This window comes from Acipenser ruthenus, chromosome 13 (genome assembly GCF_902713425.1).
Source record: "Acipenser ruthenus chromosome 13, fAciRut3.2 maternal haplotype, whole genome shotgun sequence".
NCBI lineage: Eukaryota > Metazoa > Chordata > Actinopteri > Acipenseriformes > Acipenseridae > Acipenser > Acipenser ruthenus.
This window is the reverse complement of record NC_081201.1, coordinates 11,393,748-11,413,861: the sequence shown is the minus strand read 5'-3', so window position 1 is coordinate 11,413,861 and position 20,114 is coordinate 11,393,748. Positions and strand designations below refer to the sequence as shown.

The window sequence follows — 20,114 nt, the reverse complement described above, 5'->3', positions numbered from 1 at the left end:
AAAAACTCGGCATTTCGCTATCACAAGAAAAAACTAGGATACATCAATACAGCAGGCAGTTTCTAAAACTAAAATCACGTACCAAACGGCAACTACTCATCCTACCACAGGCCGATCCTTCATTTAATTCCTTCTCGATTTAGCCTCATCTGTTAAAGATCTACTTCATCATGTCACTATAACAGCCAATTGTCGATCTGACCTTGACTTCTGGTCCCACCTGCTAGACAATTGGAATGCTATATCTTTCTTCTATGAAGAGCATCTTACTGGTCCTAATGCTATCCAGCTTTTTACTGACGCCTCCCCTTCCTTTTGGTTTCAGAGCACAGTTCGCTGGCCTTTGGTTCTTCGGAGCATGGCCTTCTCAAGTTTGAGCACTTGCCCATGCCATAACGCTCTTCAGCCCTGTATGAAATATACCCCATTAGTGTAACAATAGCACTATGGGGTCCATCATGGAAATCCAAATCAATTTCGTTTCACTGTGATAACAAGCCACCATCTGACATAAATAAATGCTGCTCAAAGTCTATTGAAATGATGAAGTTCATGAGGCGAATAACTTGGAAATACATTCTCAGTAATTTCATGTAATGATCTAGCAGCTAGATTCTAGATTCTAGCTGATACCCTATCTCGTTTTCAGAGCCAACGTTTAAGAAACTGGCCCCAAATGCCGATACAGTCAGCCTACCAGCTCTAGACTTCCAGAGCCTAATCCCATAAATGACCTTCCCAGCCATCTACTCTCTTCAGCCCATAAACTCATGATGAAATCCTTAGCCCCCCGGACTCTGGCTTCATACAGTACAGGGTAGAAATCCTGTCTCCACTTATGTGCAGTTTACCATCTATTGTCTATCTTCCGATCAGTTCCTGGTCTTGATCACACACCGTCATGAAAAACTCTGCTTAGGGGTACATGTATAAAAAGGCATTATTCTATGACCCGAGGGACCTTACAATACTTCCTGAACATTTGGCCGTAGCTAAATTGTTATAAAGTGGCAGTTCCTTTATTCGTTGAAGGACTTTGTCTTTGTTGGGAAAATCATTAAACACGTTCTCAGCTGCTACCATCAAAGCTCCTTTTAAGAGGACCATCAGTAAATGGTTTACCATTCTGAACCGCATGAAGTGAAAGTGCGGAACTTGATTGTACAAAGCGAGTGACAAATGAGAATCTTTATTTTTAATGTAGCGCCTTTCACAATAAAAATTGCCACAAACAGCTTCACATGAATAAAACATTGACAAGAAAAGCAATAAAAACCAAAGAAACACATAAACAGTAAAACAAGGCAGAGAATAAAAGGAACTCAATTTGAGCATAAAAATGCTTCAGCTTCATTATAAAAGCGCGTTTTTAATCTTGTTTTAAAAGCAGTGCAACTTGGTGCTTCCCTTACAGAGCTAGGCAGATCATTCCAGAGTTGTGGGGCCCTATAACTGAATGTTCTACCACCTGTGTTTTTTTTTTTTTTGGACAGCAAGAAACCTGGCATTCTGTGATCTGAACCCAAATATGTATGATGTTGACGTGTTAAACCTTGGATACAATTATTGGAGTAACCAGGTTAAAAAAGGAAAATCAAATTAATTTTTGCCTTTTAATCAGATGGAAAACAAAATCATACAGTAAATAGACCAAGATGATGCACCCCAAGGTATGCTACCTTTTCATTTTATACAAGAGCTAAACATGGGTTCCTGTATACCTGAGGAAGAGGTGCAGCATAGTGTCCTTCCAGAAACTAGCAAAGGATTTGTGTATTTAGCTATGGATAAATGCGTTTTGGATTTCTTTCTTCAATACACAGTTCAATTGGTTTATGTTATAGACAGATCATACACAGTAAGAATATCAAGTGCAAAGAAATAGCAATATTACTCGTTAAAATAAAGACAGCTTTATTTATTTGAACAAAAAGTCCAGTTTTTATTTATTTCACTTGTTTTGTTAATGCAGCAACTAATGCTTGCATCTGAATATCGATAAATAAAACACGGACAAACTTTTTCATACAATATTTTTGTGTGCGTTTGTTTTGTGTTCTGATTTCTTTAATGATGTCCAAACACACTGTTTCCACCCTTCTCAGCAGTACTCTCAAGGGAACTGCTTTGTGGTCATTCCCAGTGCTGCGTATTGCAGAGGGCTTCATGAATAACTTGATGTTTTGCTTCCTACATCGTCATCCTGGGATCCCATACTCTACAAATCAAACAGAAAGGATTATTTTTTACTGAAAATGCAATACATGGAAAAAGCATGCATCTAACTCCTTAATTATCATGATCAGTACTGAAAGCAATAAAAGTATTGTTATTAGAATAAATCTAGCAAGGAACTTTTCAAACCAGCAATTAGCTGCAACACAAGACATTTTTTGCAGCTTTATAGGATTAAAATTGTTTTATTCCTTAAAAAACCTGTTCCCTGGCCCTTGTGTTGTTGCTAAAAAGTTAGATGTGTAAATAAAAATACAAAAACAAATCTGGATTATGTTGAGATCCAGACAACACGGGACACAGCAAACACAATGTTTCTTGTAAACACTGCAGGGGGTTCTGTAGCACTTCAAACTAAAATTGCTGACCCCTTACATTCTTTTTTTTTTTTTAGATAAAAGGCTTCCATTACTTGTAATTTCTCTGTTCTGTTCTTGTAGAGATTGATACAATCGCTGCCGTTTCTTTACAAATGAAGCTGGTTATCCCTGGTAGCACCTGTGTTGCATGTACTTATGCATCAGTATGCAGTTTATAGCAAGCCAACGAGTATAATCTTACTTTCTGTACAAACTGTGGGTTTACTGTGATCTCCTGATCCATGGATTTTAGTTTCTCATCCAATTCTATACACTTCAGCATCTGAAAGAAGCAATAGCACAATTCAGCATTTAGAGCAGCTAACAGCTGACAAAAACGTATTGAAGATTACATCACTTAACAGGAAACAAATGAAGGAAAACTTAATGAAGTTTTGTGAATCAGGAGTTACTGGCTGTGAAACTGCCGCTGCATTACCTTACCTCTTGGTCAATGTTGTGGAGCATGGCAGGATTATTGTATTTCTCGGGGTTATCGAGAAAACTGACCATCCCATCTTTCTGGTTAATACTAGCATAAATCTCACCATCTTCAATCTGAAAAAACAATATCATCGTCATCATAAATTATAATTAGGACTTGAAGTTTTCAGGTTTTATTTTTGATCACGACATCCTTTTAAAACACTAGAACCGCTGAGATTTCTGACTACATACAACTGTGCAGCTCCATTTTAAAATGGCTTCGATATGAAAATAAAAAACAAATCGGATACAACGTAATACTTTTATTCATGAACATACATAAAAGAGCAGAAACACTGTATTTACATTGAAAATTAAACCTCTTATTTTTTCAAAAAAAGCACACACATGAAAAACTGTAATAAAATAAACTTTACGCAATAAACTTGTGTAAACATGTGTAGAAAGCTGTATGCACATATAACATTATAAACAGTGTCCTGCATTTTACGCGACCTGTTTTTTTCAATTGTAATTCAACTGCTATCCCCTAGATGTCCCTGCAGCCACTCCCGTTATAGTAATCCAATTCACAATTAAGAAATTAACACATTACGCTTTGACTAATTAGAAAAATAAGTGCCAATTATGATGAGTATAAATGGTAATTGAATAAACTGATGCGTTAAAAGAAAAATCGAGAGACCTAAATATGGAGTCAAAGACATATCGCAATCAAAAAGCATTTCATTGAGCGAACGCACGCAACAATATCCACCTGGTGTTCTGTACACTTGCAGTTTATCTTTGGACCACACTCGAAAGCCAACAATAAACCGACATTTATCATCAGAAAAACACCGAAAACAAAAGGCTGAGATTGACAGCTATGAGACGACGTCCTCCAGTAAAACACGTAAGAAGAACGAAAATTATGAACGCCGACGAGATGTTATTTTCGATTTGACAGAGGCATGTGTTTGTGCTAATATTCCCCTGGAAAAAATTGATACTCCCAAACTACGTGCATCTGTGAACAAACATGTAATAAATGCGGGAGCAATTCCTACAGCAGGTCAACTGAGAAGGGAATATCTACCCCAAATTAATGAGTTGCACAAGATGAAAATTGTACAACTGGTAAAGATGTCTGACAGGGTATCTGTAGTTACTGACAAGTCTACAAATGCAAAAGATCAGTATGTTTTGCACATTTTGTTTGTTCTCCAAGGACTTTTGAATACCTTCGAACTGAAAGTAATATTAGCCGATACAGTTAATCTGTACTCTGTGAATTACTTATCGGTGGCACAGGGTGTTGTGAAATGTTTAAAACGCAAGTTAATTTTAATAATGTGACTGGACTTGTCTCCGATAATGCCAATTACATGATCAAGACATACAATTACATTCTTTGAGGTTTATTGCCAAATTCAGTACATTTGACTTGTAATGCCCACATAATAGCCCTTGTCAGCAATATCTGGGCAAATCATTTTCCAAAAGCAGACAAGCTGGTTGCAACCGTTAAAATTGTTTTAAACATTGCCCAAACAGAAAACTATGTTTTAAAGACTACCTGACAGAAGCAATCCAACAAGAAGGCTGTACTTTGCCACCTGAGCCATGCATAACACGATGGGGCACTTGGTATTCTGCTGCTGAATATCATTCCAAATACACCCCTATTTACGCAGGCTTCGTGGACAAGGAAATGCACATTTCACCAATCACTGTAGTGTTAAAGGACCTCCAGAAATTGCTTAAAGATGTGCAAAGTTTAAAATCTCAACACTTCCTAATTGCGACGCATGCCAACAAACTGGTGGATCTGATTCAGTGGTTTGAAAGCCGTGCAGCGAGAGTCCATCAAACATATAATAAAGTTGCAGAATTAATAAATCCATACCGAGCAATGGAACAAGAGGTACACAGCACAGACGCCACAATAAACAAACTATGTGTAAAAACCTTCCATGACATTTCTGAAAAACTGACTAATTACTACAACCCGGATCAATGCAAAAAGAAACCACATTTTTTTCAACCAGCTCATAACTTTCTGATGGCAGTAAGGATATTCGACCCACAACAAGTGTGTAGTTTGTATCTGGAAGTCCTCCCATTATATTCTATTCCAGGATTTGATGCCGACTGTAAATCAGAAATGGACAAATGCTTACTATATGCAAAAGAAAACAGCAGTAGAATGACTTTGAATGAATTTTGGATTAAAGCTGAAGAATTATTTCCCAATTTAACACGAAAGGCTAAAATATATTTGTCAGTTGTTACCAATTCTGTAGATTCTTAAAGAAGTATTTCTTCTTATGGCCAAGTTTTTACAGAACAACTTAAGTCTATGAAAGAAGGCAGTGTTAACCAACTGACGATGCTTAAGTTTAATAGCAACCTTTAATGCATGGGACATTTTCTTTCATGAAACTAAGTGACACTTAATGTGCTGCTTGCGAACAACCTTGCATTATTATTATATTTGTAATGTATATGTTACAGCATTGATGTTATGATTTCAGTATTTGTTCCGGGAATTAGCGTTTTTTTTTTTTGTTTTTTTTTTTTAATATTTTGTTGACAAATTATGTGTTCCTACTAGTAAACTGAAACATTTAAATTATTCATTTACACATTCTAAGAAATAATATTGAATAAGACGTATTAGTAATAATGGGATGCATGACTAAATAAATGTCCGTAGCTGCTGCTGCCGCCTAATCAATGCACCAATGCGTGTCAATAGAATGACTAATTGAGATGATTAAAGGACTCGGGAGATTATTAAGCAATAAGTGGTTTAATTAAGCAGACTACATGACCACTTTGCGGTGGGAGGAATGAAGTGCGACCTAAGAAAGCAGGTCGCGTAAAACGCAGGGCCCTAATTATAAAACATAAATAAGTAGTTATAAAAATAGCATAAAACAAAAATATAACATAACTTATGCAATGTGAAAGCACTTTGAATGAAACAGAGTTCAAAGGCTCTGTCTGCCTGTTCAGAGTTCTATCACAGCTTTCTAAGTACAATCTATGCAGAAGACACGCTTTTCAAATGTACCAGTGCATTTGCCACAGACTGCCTTTTCACAACGGGCACAGACATCAAAAGTTCTGTTTTTATTGCATTTAGCAGCCTGCCATTGTCTTTTATTCCGTGTGCCAGTGGGCGCAGCGCTGGCTGAAGGTTGAGGGGCATTTGCCAGCCGGCTTTCATGTCTCTTATCAAAATGTTTCTGCCGTAGCTCCAGGGCTAGCTGCAAATGAAGTACCTCCGAGTGATTGTGTTGCTGGTGCACTCCTTGTACAAAACCAAAGCGTTGATGGCTGCCAGGTCCAAAACATTATAAAAAACAGCCACAGGCCATCTGCGAGTACCACCTTTGACAGAATATAGCCGTGCCATTTGATCCAGTATATCCACACGGTACTTTGTGGCGTTGTAAAAGCAGCAGTCTTTACACCTCTAAGTAGCGTAGCTTTATCACACTGTATTGTGATTCAATGTGTATATTTTGTGACAACTGCTAATAATAAATAATAATAATAATAATAATAATAATAATAATAATAATAATAATATGATGTGTAGAATGACTTTCATTAGTGTTTCAGCACCCGGCAGGAGTATATAATATGTTCTTTCACAATCACTTTGAGTTTATTAAAAAGCCCAGACTAAATTGTCGGCTATATTGTATTCATTAAAATATGCCACATAAACTGCGGGTCTGGCGGTTGAAGAAGCAAGTGCTTATAACGAATTCATTTTTACGATTCTGCAGCTGAACCGCTGTATGTGTATTTAATTCAAATATTTAGTAACACTTAAGAACGGATATGCACGCAATATTCACACACACAGAGATATTTAAATCTGAATTGCAAAAGCTGTTCAAAAAGCGTCTATGGCGGTGCTAGTGTTAAACTTATTTTGAGTTGATTATGTTTCCTAATTTAACTCAGAAAAAGTGGTTAATTACAAAATGAACTTGCTTTTAACTTTGTATCTTGACTGAGACTGACTCGGTTTTGCATAAATTTTATTTAAAATAGATAACGCAATTAAGATCAGCAGTGAGCAATTAACTTAATTGATTTCATTCTTGCAGTTGCCTAGTTTATCATTGTGCTTTTGTTATTTTCACTTGTACAAAAATACATCTTAAACCCAGTATTAATTACAGTAAAACTTCAATTAAATGCCTCTGGTGTTTATTTACAATATTTGCCAGCAGACCCGGCGATTATTTGAGACCGGCGTTTATGTTGGATCACTAGCTTCACATGCTTCATGCAGTCATTGAGAAGCCGCTAACACACAACCTTGTAGCAAGATTATAACTCAATTTAAAACATTCCAGCAACTTTAAAAGGCTGTGTGTCAGTGGGAACTAAGTAACAGATTAACACAATTACATTGTATTGTACACCCTCAAGTATAACGTGAAAGTATACGGCCTTTTTATATGCACTGGTTAACAAGGATACGGTATGCAAAAACACTGGAACATGAACAAGCAGAGGTACGAATTTGTATTTAAAAACGGAATTAGATCTACAACTGTTAATAATAAAGTATAAAACAAACTAATAAAATGTTTTTAAAAATGAACAATAAAAGCAATAAGTATCAAATTATTTATTGTTTAATCTCAAACTTGTACATTGTTAATAACAAAACGTTAAAATACACCAAGAGGTTTGTATCTGGCCTACTTTCAGCACGCTCAATTATCAAAACTTTTAAACAATTAAACAAACATTAAACAAATATGCATTACATGTAGGCCCACTTTAAATTACATTTTCTATTATTATTTATTAACCCTGGAGAGTCACTTTCATCGCTGTCACTTCATTACACTCAAGCTCCTCCTCATCTTCCTCAGCTTCAATGGCAATGACAGAGACCCGGCGTTTATCTACAATATTTGCCAGCAGACCCGCCGCATATTAGAGACAGGCGATTATTTAAGACCCGGCAATTATTTGAAGCTTTGTAGTAGTCGTTTTCTCTTTATTAGGATTCAGAGACAGCTTAACTACTAATTAACATTTAAAGGGAGGTAGAGATTTGTAAAATAAAAACTGAAAAGTTGAAGCCCTAATTACAATAACTCTTCTTGTCCTAATATAACAATACATAAGGCAGGGAGAAACTTGTGGAAAAGTAGTATAACGCAAGTACTCTTAGAAAAATAAGTGACATGTAAGATTTAAAGTTTCATTTAAAAATGTAATCATTAAATGCCCTCTCCCCGAGTAGCTTTGTACACAGGTACTGGGAAAGCAGGACAAATCGAAGAATCAACACACCCCTACTCTCCTTTGTAAATGGTCTTAAACTGGATTGTGCTTGTATCTCATGTAAACACAGCAGACATCCGTTAATTCGTGCAGATAGGGATCATAGTGTGCCAGAATAAGTGGAAAACAAAAATTAGTATGCATGACAATATATCCCTGTGCAGACAGCCAAAAGTGTTACATTACACACCTACCGGTACATTACATCCGTTGTTCAGAGACAGAGGGAGCTGGTTTAAAGTCACTGATCTTGCTTTGAGTTTTTAATTTGTAACCGCTTTCTCACTCAGCCTGCTAGGCTAGGGTAGGGTTAAGTCTGCTTTCTGATCGCTTGTCACTGGTTTCCAAAGCAGCGACAGTGTCCATGAATTGACGAACTCCACGAAGATTGCTGCTGTGTGTTTTGATCTAGTACCAGTACAGTACAATACACTAGGTTTTAAAAGTAGCCTACTGTAATAAAGTGTGCATATATCCACTCAACAGGTTATAGAAACACTGTTTATTAACACAAATAACTGAGATTTCTTCTTGAAAACATAGTCCTCCACAATACAAACGGTGCATTTAAACGAGATCTTTAAATGAAATATCATGCTTTGGAAAAAAAATAAAATAAATTAAAGATATGCACTTAAGCACTATATAGGTAAACAAAATAATTATGATAAAAAAAACTAACACATAAACTGCCAGTATAAGTAACGTCTTTTTATCAAAAGAGCCATAGGGAAGTTTGGTGCTTTTCACCAGTATTTTTTTTACTTCTGATCTTGCGTCCACTCAACAAGAAAATGAAGTACGAAAAGTTAAGAGGATCAAAACAGGGGACTGCGATTAATGCATGTTAAAAAAATGTACGCGTTATTAGGTTTTTTAGTTAATCGCAGAAGTTAACTTAGCAACACATGTAACAAGCAATAAACACAGCACAGTAGTCACTCAACAGGTGATTGATCAATCTGTAGGAACGTTTACCAAGGTGCCTTTGTATTAAATACATTTTTTTAAAATCTAAATTTATAACAGTGTTTATTTTTTTTAGGAAAATAAAGCTTAAGCCTATTTTTAGGGACCCAAAATGTTGCTGTTGATTCCAACTTAGGCACTTCACATAAGGACTAGTACATTTACATCAGGACTAGCAAGTTTCAAAAAAGGACTAGTACCACAATATTGTTAAGTTTCTAACCCTGTACATTGATGATAATAAAGTTATACTGTACCATGACAGAAGACAAATACACTTACACAGCTCAAATCTAAGGAACAGTTTCATTCAGTATGCATTCTTACCATGTGAAGCACGTACTTCTCAGCCTCCTGAGACCCAGATAACTGAACTCTACTGGCCATGTCTTGTAAGGACAATGTCAAAAAGGTCTGAAAAGAAGAAAAAAAAGCTACTAATAAATCAAGTTTTTTTTACAGCAGTAGTTACAGGTATGTGTTCCACAGTTAATACCAACTACTAACACTAAAAAGGCCTAAAAAGGTAAGAATCTGTAATCACACATTCATATTGGCTAGGGGTGGAACAGTACACTTCTCTCACGAGAATTACTGCGGTATGCAGGGATACATGTGATGGGCTACTTGTATGATGGATAAGATCAAATGATTTAATGATGGTCTATTTTGTTAATGACAAATGAAATAAGATAGTGGGCAGTGGCGTAGCCAGGATTTTGTTTCGGGGATGGATGGATTTTTTTTGATGATGGTTAACATTGGCGTAGCAAGGATTTCGTTCTGGGGGGCGGGGGGGGGGGGGGATGGTGGTGAATCGCCTGGATTACGTTTTGGGGTGGTGGGGGGGTGCTGGGGGCGGTGGACATCGAGATTTTTCCACATGGCTGATATTTTTATTGTCCCACGTAATTGAATAATTCAAACCCCTAAAACCACCCCTCTAGCTACGCCACTGGGTATGTATTCTTTTCAACTATAAAACACACTTAAGCTTTTGGTGAAATACATTGAGCTACGTTATGCTATCCCAATACAAATGATTAATACCACTATTATGATACAATACAATACAATACATCATCAAGAATGTACACCCCTAGTACTGGCATTAAATTACATTACACATTTGAAGACATTTTTCCAGATTTTACCATGACTGAATGAAGACTGTATTCTTTGCTACTTCTTGCAGCCTCTCTGGGAGTTATGGTACTGTACATGGAGTCAAATATATGCTAGCCCACCTGTACAAGCGGAGGAACTACAATTAAAAAGAGCCAATTAGGTAGAGGTCTGCTCGGGCCTAAATTTAAAACCTGATCCGAACCCGACCAAACAAAATCCGAACCTGACCCCTTTGAAATATTTGCATATCCGACCCAATGATATTAAGAGGTGATTTCTCAAAGAACCGATGCTGCATGGCAAGTGGTTTATCTAAAATCGTGAAGCAGGAAGTGAGTTTTAGGATGCTCTTGCACACAGACGAAAAAAAAAAAAAATACTCACTTAAATAAAAACGCCGTAATCCCGACCAGCCTGAGCCCGAACCATAATATACAAACTACACCCGACCCAACCCGACCCAGTCCCGTTGGGCTAGCAAGTCGGGTAGCAAGGATCTACAATTAGGTCTCTATTATTTTATTATTATTTGTTCATTTAGCAGACGCCTTTATCCAAGGCGACTTACAGAGACTAGGGTGTGTGAACTATGCATCAGCTGCAGAGTCACTTACAATTACGTCTCACCCGAAAGACGGAGCACAAGGAGGTTAAGTGACTTGCTCAGGGTCACACTGAGTCAGTGGCAGAGGTGGGATTTGAACCGGGGACCTCCTGGTTACAAGCCCCTTTATTTAACCACTGGACCACACAGCCTCCTCTCTAGAGAAAGGTTTTCAAAGATCCAGTCGCTAAAATAAGCCTTTCCTTGTTTAAAATGGAATATGTAAAAATAGTACACAAGTTTACATCCAGTACAACAGGAATGACTAAAACAGCAAGACTTTCTCTTACCTTCGTTAGCCTCTGAATGTTCTTTTTGTAGAGAGATGACAAGCACTGTTTGATGAGTCCCATGTTGTTATCTCTTGTAAATGTTTCATTGTGTTTATTTACCAGGTTTCGAAGCTCTGCTGGGTTATTTGTTGAATACACTTGTGCAAGTTCATGGTAGGCATTGCTAAGAGGCTGCAAGACAGGAGTAAATTACAATTGTAATGTACATTTAAAAATCACAAAGCACAATGTAATCCACAGTAGACTACAGGATATGAAAAGGATATTACAGTTAGCCAACACAAACTCTGCCACTGTTTAAATACCAGGTTAAGATTATGCAATAAAAACATAGCACACCAATGTTGTCACTAGTGCCAAGTCAGCTTAATTAGTTACATCAATGAACACAAATAAACTACTGGGAAAACACATGGTCACTATACTGTGTCACCTGAAAATAATATTTAGACATTTTGTTCCCCACTTCTTATGGAATTGAATAACTATATTTCATTTAGGCAGTAGTGAGAATGTTAAACCCATTCTCTCCTATTCATTTTATAGTAAGCATAGCATATTTAGCTAAACAAGTGCTGCCTTACCTTAATGAACCTTCCCACTATCTGTGATGTGTACTTGGGAAGCTGCTGAACTTTGCCATGGAGAATCAGGGAGACCAAAATATACTTTTTATACGCCTCCAACATAATGTGACTGACAGCCATAGCTGGAGTGGTTATAGCCTGAATATATATTAAAAAAAAGACATGGAATTATTTTTCTTGAAGTGACTGAAGCTAACAAAATACAGGTTTTGTACTTCCATTTGTTACACAAGTCTCAAGTGGCCACTTTTGAAAGAAACACATGATATTAGGTATTAAACCGTTTAAAAAAAATCTGTTGAGGTGAAATGACCAAGAAAAAGGCAGTACCAGGTTTTAAACAGAATATATATATATATATATATATGTGTGTGTGTGTACTAGGACATGAGTTTGTTTCAACACTGCACATTTGAGACATATTTAGCTAATGGAGGAAAGGTATGATTCATGAACTACAACTACTTTGACAGTTAAATTTTTTCAGACAATGATATTTTAAATCTAAAATTACCTGTTCGTAGAAATAGAGTGCCCTTTCAAAGTTTTTTAGTCCTGTGTAGATCATGCCACCGTAATAGTAATAACATAAAAAGTGCTTTGCATCGAAAGCGCCATTTTCTTTACAAATATCCATCATATCCAGCTCAAGGTATTGAAGGACAGGTTTGAAGCACTTTGCTAACAAGCACAACTGTGGATAAAAATGTAAAAAGAAGGGAGTCAATTTAACAAACAAGATAAAACATCCTATTTATACGCATGCGCTTGTGTAACATTTATTTATCATGATACAAAACCAAAAGCACCTAAACAACACTTTAGTTCACCAAGTGCTTTTCAAACAAAAGAATAAGCGTGTTCTATAGCTCGTATGACTACATACTGTCCCTAACATTTAATTGTTGTCCTTTAACAAAATGGTCCATCATTAAATTACCATTTTATCTTATTATGTGTCATACAAGTATCCCATCAGGAGCACCACATGTATCGTGACACACATTGTATCTCAACATGAATATCTTGATACATATCATATCGTGACATTAGTATAGTTTTACCCCTTCTTATTCCTATATCTTACCAACCTGTACCTAAAAGATCTGCTTTTATGTAACTTTTCTGCTTTTGCTAGGGGTGTAATCTTATTGTGTATCGATGAATCGTGACACTTTCTTTACATGATATATTGTATTGTAACAAAGGTATCTATCGCTTGTATCGTGATACAAAACCAAAAGCTCAATATAGCTCATTGTAGTTCACCAAGTGGTTTTTGAACGAAGAATAGGTGTGTTTTATAGTTGGTATGAATACATACTTCCTAACTCATTTAATTTGTCTTTTAACAAAACAGTCCATCATTAAAAGTGGGGTGCAATGACATAAAACAAGTCATTGTTGAGTGCAGCTAAACTTTCTACACATGAAAGTCCTGAAAGTTTCATTCACATTTGTTACTTATAAACTGGAAAAAAAAGGCAAATTTGTGGTTAGACCGTTTTCAAAATCCTTCGAGACATCTACCTGGAAGAGCGTGCGTGCGTGACGTCACACCAGGACGTCACACTGTTGTAAACAAATGCAGTAGATGGAGGACAGAACTGAAAGCGATGTTACCGGTTCGGATGTTTCGTGTGGAAGTTTTGATGTGGACGACGATTTACCCCCACAGTCCCCAACATCAGATACAGGAGATCAGGAGAATATATACACAGGTTCGATAAGAACATACATGTTTGAGCCACTAGCCAGGCCCAGAGATCACCCGGCCAGATGGATGTGGAGGTGCCCCACGCAAAGAAATGAATGCTTCTGAATGGTTAGTACACCTAAGTTTAATTTGCATGTATGTTTATGCAGTCAATATATTGAATATGCTATTAATTTGTTAAATTAGCTCAATACCATTGCTATTTTATCCTACACAATACAGCCTAGCCTGCTTATAGGCAAATATGTTCCAAGAACTAGAAACTATTTATATATAAATGTATTTATATATTTATGCTATAGTATGCTATAGTTTTGGCAGGATTGCGAGCTTGTCCTGCTGTGACATCATGCATAAATTAGCCGCAGCTTCAAGTGAGCTGGACTTTTCATAGAGCTGTCAACTTCAGAGTTGTTTTTTTATACACTTAGTGTTAAAAGCTATACATTAAAACTACACAGATACTTTTACTGACCTACCAACAGTACTATATAAGTGAATTGTGAAAATAAATGAAAAAATCATTGCTCCCCACCTTTAAATGATCATTTGATCCTATTAAGCATCATACAAGTACCCCATCAGGACCACCACATGTATTGTGACACATTTTTTTTTTTTTTTTTTTTTTTTTTTACAAAATAAAGAAACCAGAAAACACTTGAAGAAACACTGTCCATTTAAAATAGCACTCACATTTATATCATCAAAAAACTGCAAAAAAGATACAAAGTTCTCGTTTAGTGTGCTGGTTTATTATTGCCCGTTACTACAATACATGACTAATTTAAAGCACCTTCCACATTGGTCTGCAGTATCCCTTTTGCTTGTTTTGCGGCCTCACTCAGTTTACGACATGGTTATCCCTACTGAGGGCAATCAGGTAAATCTCGTCATACCTTTTGATTTATCTTACCATATTAAAATGATGAAGGTATGTTAATATGAACTGTCTACATGCAGCAGTGTGTGTGATTAGCTTCCAGAAATGCCAGCGGCTTAGTGCTGACTCTGCCGACGCGCTTTCATTGCACAAAAATATATGGTTTCGGTTTTGGTGCAGTTTTATCTTTTGTTGGTATCGTTCAGTTTGGAATTTTATGTTTCGGTTTATGGAAAATCATATCCCTGCAACCTGCATATCGCGATACGTATGATGTCGTGACAGCAGTGTCTCGTTACACCCCTAGCTTTTATACAGGTAGAACAAGAGCTCAAGAAATAAATGTTTGAGAAGGATTGTTCATTTAGTACATTAAAAACAAAATGTGAACAGATTGAAGAACCACCACCTCTCTCTCACACCCCATAAGAAGACAAAAAAAACGCTTTGAAGGCAAATGTATTCAGATCATTCTTTTGTATGAAATGCTATCCAAATCCATCAAAATAGTTTACTCACTTGACAGAGGTCTGCATGAATTGAGGTAAGCTGGTTTGTATTCATCTGCATTTTATCAATGGCTTGCTGCAAAATGCCGACACCCCTTAGTGGCTGTTCAAAGACATGCAGAAATATAAATAACTGTTATAAATAGTATTATGTAATTAGATTGGATTTTATACTTTTGAACAGCGGAACACAATTTAAATATCTGTAACATCTTAAACCATCACATTTATTTTTTATACCTGCTCCTGTTTAGACCAATTAACACTGAGGTTTTATCAAAGTTTCCTCACAACCAGCTTGGTTACACATACAGTAATATACAAACAAATGTGCCCTTATGTTGCATATTCTGCAAGTTTTAATGATTATAACCTGAAAGGTAGTGGACTAACTCACTGCAATACTAGACGTGGTGCCAGATTAACTATTAATATCTAAATCGGTACAGAAAAACAAATAAGCCTACTTTACCTGTTTCCGTTCTACAAGAGAATTTGTCAACTGATGGCAAAGGCCAGCAACTACAAAAACAAACAAACAAAAATAAAATAAGAGGAGGAAAAACTGCATCAACAACATTGCCTCAAATAGCTTTTTTCTTTTTTTTTCTTTTTTTTAAACTGACCAACTTTTTACTGAATTTCATATTGTGCAGAGCTGAAGACTTACACGTGTCTGTTGCATATCTGACGTGTTCTCCATTACAAGTGCTTATGAAGAGCTGAACCTGGGAGAATAATGTTTCAAAGTCGGGGATGTTTGGCATGGAAAACTTTACAAACCTGCAAGTAGTAAGACAGATATTTACAAACCTGCAATGAATACTTTCACATATTTAGTCCTGCCATAGAAAGATCAGGAATCACCCATGGTCCGCTACATTTCACATTAATGCACACCAATATAAAACACTCTTCATCACTTGCTCAGGGTCAGCAGTGCACTTCCTAAGTACAGTCGCAAGTATTTCTATGCATTCTGGTTTCACCTTTCTGGTCAGTTTGAGAAATAAATGTAGTTTTCCTTGCAACAGCTGACCCTGTTTTAGTACCAAATCACACTACATTACTGTTTTTCTTTATGGTAATGTCTTAAATTACTGTGCTTGTTCCTTTGGCTGAAGAGATATTGTCAGCATATCATCTAACTGGGGAATCTGCTGCACGATTAAACCATCCTTAAACTCCTGAAGATGCAATAGACAAAACAGATCTGTTTGTGGGACTTTATTTAAGCACTCTGCGATTTGACTGGTTAAAGAGAACGTTAGTTTATTGGAGTTCAGCTTGTTACAGTAACCTTTTCACTTCCCTTTTTGTTTAATTATTGAGCTTTTTGCTGCACTACAGACCTTCGTTAAAATGATTTACTTTATGTTTTCAGGGCATTTTGTTAATAGCACGTGTGCGACACACAAACCTTAAGGGTCGATTGCACCAACATGGATTTTAAAAAATTCAGTTTAGTGCTAAACTAGGGTTAGTTGATCTGGGGTTATGTTTTAATTACAGTTACATTACACCACAAAAATTAAAACCAGGATTAGTAAATATTGGATTAAGCCGGTAATCCTAGATTTCTAATTAGCAGTCACTAATTTATATACACTGTATTTATATACACTTATATACACAAAGAGTTCAAACATAAGAAAACATTACATTATATTAATTTTACTCACTATACTATTTTTCTGCTCAGATGAGGTTTTAAATTAATTATGAAAAAGCAACAAAATAGGCCCCACACAGAGCCTGTGGCTTTCCTACAACTCTTAACCCGACCTCTAGTTATGCCGACCGGGTCGTCCTGCATTCATTCAGAATATCAATTAACTGCAAGAATAGCTTTGTTTTAATTTGCGTAAACCTTAAAATATTTATTTTAGTGTGAAAGTGTTTATAGGCTATCTAAGGTGGCAAATTCTAATATATCTACTGTGGTATTGTGGTGGTTTTTTTTTTTTTTTTTTTTTTTTTTTTTAAAGAACGGCTCAGGATGCAAATATAGCCTTCATCCATGTATTTATATATATTATATATATATATATAAACACAATACTTAACTTGTCTTTCTTTTCGCTTTTATTCAAATATACAATATAGGCTACAGTTATAATGTGAAACCAGGTTATTATTATTATTATTATTATTATTATTATTATTATTATTATTAAGCATGCTTATAGCTTGTTTGTGACTAATGGGTTTTACTAAATATTCAGCCGAGTGAGATTTGCCCTGACTAGCATTTCATGTTCTCCAAATTGAAACGGATTGTGCAATTGTTTTACAGAAAAGGTGCATTTTGTTAAGGTATGTCCAAGTTTAAACCACCATCCAAGGAGGGTTTAAATCGAATCCACCTTTCACATTTAAATCTGGATTAAAATGAGCGGTGCAATGTGATTATATTTTAATCTTGGATTAAGACATGTTTAACCTTGGATTCATTTTAAACAAGGATTACATACACAACCTGGTTTAAAGTTTTGTGCAACACGATTAAAATATAAACGTTGATTTAATCCAGGTTAGTGGCTGATCCACGTTGGTGAAATCAACCATAAGTGTATTTTTTATTTTTCGCTGTTCTTGTTCTAAATTTCTTGAATGCAACTGTTCATTTAAGCACATTTTTAACACAACAGTACTGACACACATTTGTTCACCATCACAACTGTTAAATGAAACTGGGGTTTAGTATTCTGCTGGTGTTACTACAGCACCTCTCTGCACTTAAGCATTTGTATATCAGATGACAAGGGCTCAGCTGATATCCCACCATGCCTTTTTTCTTAAAAACATACATACTCTATACATGAACCCCCAATATCTCTGACAAGCACCTGGTTACATATTTTTAAGATATCACAACAAAAAGAATAAGTTTATTTTTTTGGTGCATATGTATAGTTATGTACTATATATCCTAAACTTGCCGGTTTAGAGTGAAAACCCTGTTTTTCTGGAATTTTTTGGAAGGAACATATTCTGCAATATTCCTGATGTGAAGTAAAACCACAATATCAAAACAAAGCCGAGCAGCTTGGTAACAATTTGCCAGAAAAAAACCCTCTGGTTTCATGGTATTAAGGTATGTTTTTTAAACATCAACAACAGGGGGTTGTTTGCAGGCATGGTATACAGCACATAGAATTCACTTACAGGACTGCAAGAACCCCGAGTGAGTGCTCCTGTATGTCCAAAGCCCCTAGCACAGTGTCTAGATGGGACAGGTTCTTTGCAAGCAGCTCCCCACTTTTGTTAATCAGCTCACAGAGTTGTGTCATCTGACCTAAAAAAAACACAGTAAATATGTAAGCCATAAAACCCGAACACTGACGGCTTTATGGACCATTTGGTAATGCTTGATATGGAGGGTCTTATTGCTTTTATACTTCAACGTTACAGCACAATTCATTATCATTTATTTATTTTGACTGTAGTTCTAATTGTTTTTTGTTTATTTTATGTATCCTTCTACAAAATGTATTTCTCCATTATAACAATGTTGCCTAGGAACTTCTCTATAAAATTAAGTGTACAAAACAGCATTTTTAAAACGGTATACTTTTAGTTGCATATACATTTAGTTGCAAAAACCGGAAATCATGCAAGTGTTAATTAGTATCATTAGTCTTTTTCTTGGTAATCGATTTGAATATTTCCAGATAGATACTGAGCAGTTATTAAATTCTTCTGGAAAAGTTGTCTTGTGATTGGACAGTAGAAGGAATGTGCCCTTTAGAAGTGCTGCAGCAGGCAGAGTGGCAATCAAAGGCAGTATAAACAGCGCTATTATAAAATTGAGCACGACTGTTTTAAGAAAACGTTCTACTTCTATAATATATACTTGTAAAACCACAAGGGCACTACGATAATACTACCTTGTCCTTCCTACATATTTCATAAAATATGATATCTATCAGAGATGCTCCGAATTCGGGTTATGGGTTATTGTGAAACTAAATGGTATTCCTGTTATGTTACGATAATCAACTGCTTATGACAAGCCATATCTATGACAGTTCAAAGCAGGACAATAAGGACTACGTATTATCATACTGGCTATAATGCAAGTCGGATTAGCTATGTGGATTATCAGCAAAACACTGCTACACCCACCACTTGAAAATGAACCCAAATTCAATTTGCAGTGTGAACTGGTGGTACCAATGGTGTATCAGGCCTTGGAACGGCATTGAAAACCGAAACTTCAGTCCTCAATCAAATCGACGTGTTTTCTAGCCAATCAAACACCCCCTGGATCTAGTTAAACCAATCCAGAACGTGCTAGGGTGGAACTTCCTGCCCGCATACGCGAATAATCAAAATATTCCCAGTCTAAACAGTATTTTACTGCTTTAAAATGTTTATTATTTAACTCAACATATATTGTGTGTATGCTTAAGGCGACACATTGGAGAATGCGACGTAATGAAAACGGTTACAAAATGAACCCATCAAACGTGTTAACATGATAAAGCTGAAATGCAGGCTTCATTTAAAAAAAAAAAAAGAAATGTATTTTTATTTCAAAGCAACTTTTTAAAACGTAGCCTACCATACCTTGAGCGGAGAGCTGCCGAACATTGTTCACAAACTGCTCCAAGGCGGAAGCCATCCTTCTATTGTATTTTCTGGGTTGTAAATGTTCAGTTTATTTTCATTCAAACGACAGTAACAGCTCGCAGTGAATGAGGGACCACAGAGCCGCCACTGTGGGGGAAGTATCGTGAGACTTCTTAGCGAGATCTCACGAGATCTAATGACAGCGTCTCAGTTAAAGCTGCAGCCGTGCTTAATGTTGACGTTTCATTTTCTTTTGCACCGTAATATGCAGAAGACTCATGAATTAATGCACAAAATGCCATTTTGAAAACTTGCAGCAATACAAAAGCTTTCATTTGCATAGTAATTTGCTCTGTCATGAAACACAAAATAAAAACTTACCCAGTTAAGAAATTGCATGCAATGTGCATAACGCGATTATGCACAAGACGTATATACATTGTTTTCTGTAAACATGCATTCATTATTCCCTATTGTTCTGTGAAAATGCAGCTACTGCTT

General features: G+C 36.2%; 1 protein-coding gene across 1 annotated transcript; it reads right to left on the bottom strand.

Moving 5' to 3' along the window:
• Positions 1–1,469: 1,469 nt before the first annotated feature.
• On the bottom strand, positions 1,470–19,816 carry LOC117417903 (COP9 signalosome complex subunit 3). The gene is made up of 12 exons (XM_034030291.3): positions 19,611–19,816; positions 18,207–18,336; positions 15,709–15,821; positions 15,511–15,560; positions 15,049–15,141; positions 12,444–12,623; positions 11,927–12,067; positions 11,340–11,513; positions 9,645–9,731; positions 3,039–3,152; positions 2,797–2,877; positions 1,470–2,218 (listed from the first exon to the last, which is right to left on the bottom strand). Exons 1-12 carry the CDS (start codon positions 19,663–19,665, stop codon positions 2,165–2,167), a joined length of 1,272 nt encoding a protein of 423 aa, XP_033886182.3. The 5' UTR covers positions 19,666–19,816; the 3' UTR covers positions 1,470–2,164.
• Between the last annotated feature and the right edge of the window lie 298 nt (positions 19,817–20,114).